Source organism: Thamnophis elegans, chromosome 1 (genome assembly GCF_009769535.1).
Source record: "Thamnophis elegans isolate rThaEle1 chromosome 1, rThaEle1.pri, whole genome shotgun sequence".
Lineage (NCBI taxonomy): Eukaryota > Metazoa > Chordata > Lepidosauria > Squamata > Colubridae > Thamnophis > Thamnophis elegans.
The window spans coordinates 84,030,625-84,039,180 of NC_045541.1; the positions used below are offsets into that span (position 1 = coordinate 84,030,625).

At 37.1% G+C, this 8,556-nt stretch overlaps 1 protein-coding gene across 11 annotated transcripts in view; it reads left to right on the forward strand.

The window, feature by feature from the left end:
• The window catches only part of SOX6 (SRY-box transcription factor 6), a 469,113-nt gene that overhangs the window by 450,952 nt on the left and 9,605 nt on the right, over positions 1-8,556 (forward strand). For 8 of the 11 annotated variants that reach the window (XM_032222712.1, XM_032222721.1, XM_032222668.1 and 5 more), the window contains 2 exons: positions 4,109-4,342; positions 8,138-8,354. In XM_032222712.1, the coding sequence (XP_032078603.1) occupies positions 4,109-4,342; positions 8,138-8,354 (451 nt within the window). The remainder of the gene's footprint in view (positions 1-4,108; positions 4,343-8,137; positions 8,355-8,556) is intronic. The other 3 variants (XM_032222675.1, XM_032222735.1, XM_032222750.1) reach the window with 1 other exon arrangement.

Here is an 8,556-nt window from a genome sequence, read left to right on the forward strand (position 1 = left end):
CATGAACTTGGCTGAATTAAGTGTCTTTATATAGACTGTCATCTTATATTGATTGTATACCGTCAAACTGGTATCATGTTTTAGTGACTTCCTGAGGATGAGCTGCCTCTAACCCATCCCTTCAGCTACTTTTCACTGCTATAAATTTGGAGAATTGTTATATTGAATGATTAATTCATTTATAAAATGTGGTTGACATATCAGTACTGGTTTTGCTATGTCCTTCCTTAAAATGAAATAAATAACATTCTTCAGTGTGATCTTCTGATTGAAAAAATGTCCAGTTTAGACCATTTCAGTTCCCTGGCATCTTAAGATGTTAATGTGTAATTGATTAATTCCATCTTTCATTATGTTGAACTTTCCCATGCTTATGCTTCTTGTATTTAATGTTCTCAATATCTTTGCACCTTTAAATTTTCTTGTTTCTGCTCAGCAACACTAGTAACAACATATCTGGAAAACTTTCCCCTAGCAGTGTCAAAAACACTATTAGTAAAATGTCCGAAGCTCTTTTTCAGTAGCACATTGAATACCATCCAACCTCAGTGGCCCACCATCATGTACTATATTGTCAGTCACTTTATATTTTCTGTGCACATCATTTTCTTGATGAAATATAAGAGAGGTTTACTGCTGCCTTTTATGGTGCAATATGAAATTAAGTTTTGTTCTTGTCACTAACATGATCATCTACTTCCAATCCCTTCCTAGTTAGCTGCCTGCTTGTTTTAGCTAAACAGCTGAGATGACCCTCTTGCTGGGAGAATATGTTCTTGCCATACATGCCAGGTGTTCTTCATTCTCCCTGGAACACTCCCCCCACCATGATGAGGAAACATTTTGGAACTGAGAGGGGGGATCTCTTATCTGATATTGATCCCCAAATATACATTGACTGAGATTGTTTATTAAACCACTAAAAGTTGGATGATTAAGGCATAAGTCTTTATTCTGCATGTTAAAAAAATATAGTTGAAGTTTGTCTCCTCTTCAGTGGTGGGTTTCAAAAAAATTTGAAACCTCTTCTGTAGGTGTGGCCTGCTTTCCGGGTCCACTGGTGGAACTTCTTCTAACCGGTTCGGTAGATTTGATGAACCGGTTCTACCGAATAGGTGCAAACTGGTAGGAACCCACCTCTGCTCCTCTTGCACTCTCACATACACACACACACATACACACACACAGAGATACACTGTATTGCCAAAAGTATTTGCTCACCTGCCTTTACTCGCATATGAACTTACTGTAAGTGACATCCCATTCCTAATCCATAGGGTTCAATATGACGTCGATCCACCCTTTGCAGCTACAACAGCTTCAACTCTTATGGGAAGGCTGTCCACAAGGTTCAGGAGTGTGTTTATGGGAATTTTTGACCATTCCTCCAGAAGTGCATTTGTGAGGTCACACACTGATGTTGGGCGAGTTTACGTGGCCTACCACTTCGTGGCTGAGTTGCTGTCATTCCCAAACACTTCCACGTTCTTATAATACAGCTGACAGTGAACTGTGGAATATTTAGGAGCGAGGAAATTTCACGACTGGATTTGTTGCACAGGTGGCATCCTATCACAGTTCCATGCTGGAATTCACTGAGGTCCTGAGAGCGACCCATTCTTTCACAAATGTTTTTTAAAACAGTCTGCATGCCTAGGTACTTGATTTTATACACCTGTGGCCATGGAAGTGATTGGAACACTTGATTCTGATTATTTGGATGGGTGAGCGAATACTTTTGGCAATATAGTGTAGATATGGAAAATTAAGATCTCATCTATTTCTACTGCACACTTAGGAATTTAAAATTGAATGATATCAATATGTTTGTGCTTTCATATTTGAAATAACAATGAAACCTGATACTAAATACGTGGACGATACTCAACTGTATCTGTCTGCCCCGTGCCAACTCAGCGAAGCAGTATAAGTGATGTGCCAGTGCTTCGAGGCTGTCAGGGTCTGGATGGGAGCGAACAAGCTTGCACTCAATCCCGACAAGACTGAGTGGCTATTGATGCTCCCTCCCAAGGATGGTCCAGTTATCCCATCTCTTAGCCTGGGGGGTGAAATTATACGCCCCTCAGAGAGGGTTCACAATTTGGGAGTCCTCCTGGATCCGCAGCTGACGTTAGAACATCATTTGTCGGCTGTGACCAGGGGGGCCTTTGCCCAGGTTCGCCTGTGCACCAGTTGTGACCCTATCTGGACCAGGAGGCCCTTCGGATGGTCACTCACGCACTCATCACCTCAAGACTGGATTACTGTAACGCACTCTACATGGGGCTGCCCCTGAAGAGTGTTCGAAGACTGCAGTTGGTCCAGAATGCAGCCGCGCGAGCAATAATGGGTGTACCTAGATACACCCATGTTACACCTATCCTCCGTGAGCTGCACTGGCTCTCCATTGGTCTCCGGACACGCTTCAAGGTGCTAGTCATTACTTTTAAAGCCCTACATGGTTTAGGACCTGGCTACCTGAGAAACTGCCTCCTGCCATTTACCTCCTAAAGACTGATAAGATCACAAAGATTGGGCCTCCTCCGGGTGCCATCGTCCGGTAAATGTCAGCTGGCGACCGCCTGGGGGAGGGCCTTCTCTGTTGCTGCCCCGGCCCTATGGAATGATCTCCCCGTAGAGATCTGGACCCTCACTACTCTTCCGGCCTTCCGTAAAGCTACTAAGACCTGGCTGTTCTGGCAGGCCTGGGGCTGTTGATTAGCATCCAGCCCCATTTTAAGTAGTATGTATGTTGTGTAATTTTAAACAACTGTATTTCTATTTTAATTTTTATATATTCCCTTGTTTTGTCTGTAAACCGCCCTGAGTCCCTAGGGAGTGGGCGGCATACAAATGTCAATAAACTTCCAAACTAAAATCCAGTTACAGTGTTGGCATTAAAGACATGGTATTTGCAGAATTACACATTGAGCTTCTGCTGCAAGACTCCATTTTGGGTCTACTGTTTTCTGTTATATAGCAGGTACATTTCCATCTACTTGATGTTATGATAGAGGGGATGCAGTAATAGTTATAGCTAGCAAGTGTTGAAAGCCATGACACAGTAGTTAAACTTATGCTACTGTTAAAATAATGCATTTGACATTCACAGCAGACTTGTCTTTTATCTGCATGCTGTGATAAAACTGGTGTCAGTTTTAAAGTAATGGTATTGAGGGCGTCATAAATTACTCTGGTGATCCTTAAGAGAAGACAGTGTCACATATAAGTAAGTGTTTTGCTTCTAGGATAATGTATGTCTTCATCTGGCCCAGCAGTCAACATATTGCCCTGTGTTGATGGATATTGTCAGCCTGAAGCTACACTACATTTCACTGCACAATAAACATGGCTGTCAACATCATATAAAGTGAAATCAATTTATCCTGTATGGTCAGTGCATTTTAAATGAAATTAATGTACTGTAGACATGCTGGCAAAAAGGTAGCATATTAGTTATGCATCCACTGTTCCACAATTTTATCCATAAAAATGAGTTGCTTGTACAGAACAATCAAAATAATTGTGTGCTTAAAGTACAGTTGATGTTTTTTTTTCAACAGTTGGCAGGGTTAGGTTTCTGTGTAATTGAAAAAAATAGATTCAAAAGTGAAGACAATATAAAACTTGTCCACACTATAAAATCAAAGGTGCTTTGTGGATTTCCACCAGTTTAGTTTTCATCGAGATTTCAAAGTGACTGAGGATTTGTCATGCATGTGGGCAGTGATCTAAAATAATTTTATTTTCTTTTTGTCTTGTCGTAATTATAGTAAATGACAGTTACGTTTTGTTCCTATGATGTACTTCATGTTTATCACTATTTGCATCACTTTCTTTTTGTGGAAATGTAAAGTACATTCTTTTAAATATATTAGTCTCTCATCCCAATATTTCAGTCAAGTATCACAAACTTGTTACACCCATTGCTCAACAGAAGGATAGAAAGTATCCAAGAAACACAAAAATTGATAGCTGAATTTAATATTAATTTCATTCATCATTCTGGAAAGAGCAAGTGAGAAGGACCTATGAAATTACCCCTAATCCAGATAACATAATAATAATGTTGGCATCCATCTCCTTTCTTCCTGCTCTGGCATTACAGGAAGTAAAGCAATGAATGGGTCTGCAGCTAAACTACAGCAGTATTATTGTTGGCCAACAGGAGGTGCTACTGTGGCTGAAGCTCGAGTCTACAGAGATGCCCGGGGGCGAAGCAGCAGTGAGCCGCACATCAAACGACCAATGAATGCTTTCATGGTTTGGGCAAAGGATGAACGCAGGAAAATTCTTCAAGCTTTTCCTGACATGCACAACTCCAACATTAGCAAAATTCTTGGTAAGTACTAATTCAAATGTACAAAGCATCTCAAATGGAACTGGTCCATTTCTGGGGCTAAAAGTGTTGCACAGAATCAGGACCACAAGAGAAAATACCCTTTCCGTACTTAATGCCAAGCAAATATTGGTGGGTTGTAGTGTAACTAATTATTGAAGACATCACTCAGTTATAGCTCTAGGGTTTATGATTTAATATATTTTAATATTTTATTTATTTATTAGACTTATATACCGCTTCATAGGGCTTTCAGCCCTCTCTAAGTGGTTTACAAATTTTTTTTAGCAAATTGAGTCAGCAACTTGCCCCCACAGTCCGGGTCCTCATTTCACCCACCTCGGAAGGATGGAAGGCTGAGTTGACCTTGAGCCGGTGAGATTTGAACCGCTGACCTGCAGATCACAGTCAGCTAAAGTGGCCTGCAGTACTGCACCCTAACCACTGCGCCACCTCGGCTCTATTTGTATTGCTTTGTCTTGTTTTATACTCTTGCTCAAAGTAAAATAAAAGTGCTTTTTGACAGTGGACCTATATTGATCCTTTTAGTTCTATGAGGAATCCTGAGATATGTCTTTTTTTTTTTTTAGGGGACTGTACGATCCCATCAAAAATAACTGAATTATGCAAACCAGAGAATTCTTCACTAACAAAAATTTGAGATTTGGAATTATTTTATTGGCCTCAGTATAACTCACGTTTTCTCCTTAGATGAAACAAAGCAATACACCTAGATGTCAGCAGCATTATGTTGTACAGAGATCATTAGCAGTATATTATTATACCCATATATAAGAAATCATAGGTAATTAGAAACATGAGCTTTCTGCAAGAGAAATTTTACACTGGGACTATGTTTAAATGAAATGGGACATGGTGTCTCAGTGGCTAAGTCACTGAGCTTGTCGATCAAAAGGTCGGCAGTTCGGCAGTTCGAATCCCTAGTCCACATAATGGGGTGAGCTCCTGTTACTTGTCCCAGCTTCTGCCAACCTAGCAGTTCAAAAGCATGTAAAAATGCAAGTAGAAAAATAGGGACCACCTTTGTGGGGAAGCACCTTCGACATTTAGTCATGCCAGCCACATGACCACGGAGACGTCTTCAGACAGCGCTGACTCTATGGCTTTGAAACACAGATGAGCACTGCTCCCTAGAGTCGGGAACGACTAGCACATATGTGCGAGAGGAACCTTTACCTTTACTTTATGTTTAAATGAGCATGAATACAAAGCTTTGGCAGTAATATGATAGTCAAACTGAATGATAACCATTTTTCCTAGTATCTAAACAATAAGATTAAATAAGGTTAAATAGAAATGTTTTGTAAATTCAATACTCAAGTACGTTTTACTTACATTTTTTTTTTATCCAGGTGTCCAATGTTAGGCTTTATCTCACAAAAAAAGTAATCTCTTGTTTTTTTACCGAATTAAGATTCAAGATTTGTTTGAAACATTACAATGTCTCTAAGGTTGACTGGGAAGGGAAATGGATATTTTCCCACCATGTCTTTAAATTAAGATTGTAAATGAAGATTGCACATTTTAACTAATGGACAAACAATTACCGTCTGAATTGAATTTATTTTGCATTATTACACATTTTAACAAAGCTACTTTTCTTACAGGCTTTTTTCTTTCTTTAAGAGATATTCAAAAAGCCCTCTAGAAATAAGAGTAACTCTGTTCTAAAAAATGTGGTGTTTTTCATAGAAGTGCTTATGTTTGTCTACTGTTTTTAGTATGTTGTATGAATAGTCTTTCAGTTTTCTATAAAACGTGTACTGTTTTAGTTTTGGCAACTATATATGGAGTCCACATTATTTGTGTGCATTCTTTAAAGAAAAAAAAACCTGTTACAAGTATAGTAAGAGTATTCATTGAAATGTAAACATTCAGTATAAATATTTCAGAAGTGCCAGCAATCATTTTTTAAAGAAGATATAACGTGCCAGGAATTACCTTGCCACCACTAGAGAAAGAAGAAAAGAAAGTGAGAAAGAAAATGTGACAATTTACATATAATATTGGTACACATTTTCCAGGACAATGATAAAAAATGTTGGAAATATTAAAATATTAAAAGTGATTGTTTTGTGTTGCTGACTGGATAATATCTATACAATTTTTTTCCATTTGTTGAAGTATAAAAGCTTTTAGTAAAATAATAGCTTTTACCTAGGTTGACCACAGCTGTAATCATTTTTAACTATCTGAAAGTTTTTTTCCTTAAAAAAAATCTCTGCTATTTAAGTAATCCTGTATAAGCAACAAGCTCTATTTCACCCTTTAATGTTAGGTATTATTTTATTAGTGTAGTTTGATTATTTTTTAAAGAAATGTAAACTAGTAAAGATATTGCGCATGTACGCTCCATGGAAATTTTAATTATATACCCTTAATCTAAAGTATAATTTATATATATTCAGTGACCCCTCATTATAAGACAGACAGATAGATAGACAGAGAGGGTCACTGAATCAGTAACAAAGTTAAATCAAAGCCAAGATGATGAGAGGATCATCTCTAAAAGCAATTTGCTTATTCTTAAATTATGACATTTAATATATTTATACTTTCAAAATATGTATTAAGAAGCTGTGGATTGATTTCAAGATCAACCAAGTAATTAAATCAGATATTTTTAGTACAGTGAAGGGCTTAGGTGTGTTTACTGAGATTTTTAAAAAGTGATATGCTTTTTTCCACTTATCCTATAAGCCTTCCATTTCAAAAAAGAGTTAAATGTCACTTTAGGTATAAAATATATTTGCAATGTAGAACTGAAGAATAATGTTAGTAGAAAAAAGCCTCAGATCCAATATGATGGGTGGTATTAGTTATGCAGCCTTTAAAAAATTCTTGGTACTATTTCTTAATAAATTAATAATTGAGTAGTATAAATAATAGTAATTTGATCTGTGTCTCAAGGATATACCCAGAATTTCCTGATAGTTAGCATGCAGAAATTTTTATCATATTTAACATAACTTTGGTGAGTTCTTTATTTTATCTACACAGAAATTAAATATTTCATTTCAATTTTTGTAATCTATTTTTTTATGATGCCAGTTTAGTTACTAATTAGATTGTTCTGTTAGTAAGCCACTTTGGTATCTTTAAATGTATGAAGGAATGATCAACAATGTGGATCTTTTTGACTCTTATGAAGACTGCTTTATACAAGGACAAAGTTCTTAAATATGTCATAAAGTTACTTGAAATGGTTTATATCCTCTTCACATATTCTGAAACTTAATTATCACAATATGCCATTCACTCCATATTTTCATTCTTATCACTTGCGTCATGTTGAGGTTGAGGTTGAAACTCTGAAGGAGAAGGTTTCATCTATTCTGTAAGTAGAGGTACAGGGTAACCCCTATTACAAGAAGTTTCTGGCTCTTAATATTTTGCCCTGCTGATAAGGACAATGAGGTTTGAGAGGGAGACAGAGCTAATATCCTTAATTTTTCTCTCCCAACTTGCGTGATGTATAAGAAAGGTTGGAAACATTTGAGAACAACATATGAAATTAGTTTGATTTGACTTGGCTGACGTGTTAAAATGAATTATGTATTACGACTGAGTACAAGCTTGGAGAATCTTTGGCCTTTCTGATATTGTTGGACTAACTTCAGTAAGACTGATTCATAACGGTTAATGGTTAATGGTCAGAAATTGTTGGAATTATAAGATAGCCAGATTCCTACCTCCTGTTTAGAGGTTTATTAGTCTCCAAATGAATAGATTCAACAATTCAGTGATATTTATATATATATATATATTTCTATGCAGGTTCCCGCTGGAAATCCATGTCCAACCAAGAGAAACAACCTTATTATGAAGAGCAAGCACGATTAAGTAAAATCCACCTAGAAAAATACCCTAATTACAAATATAAACCCAGACCAAAACGCACTTGCATTGTTGATGGCAAAAAACTGCGCATTGGAGAATATAAACAACTAATGAGATCTCGACGACAGGAGATGAGGCAATTTTTTACCGTAGGGTAGGTATTAGGAGTTTTTTCCCTCCTTTTTTCCAGTAAAATAATCTAAATGTATGAATTTCATTTCTTCCCAACAGTTATCCCATTCCTATTTAGGGTTGAGACTTAACCTTAAATTAAGATTAGCCTATGAGTAAACATTTCTCCCCCCAACTCTGTTGTAGTGATATTAACAATTGATGATAATCTGAATCCCCAATGC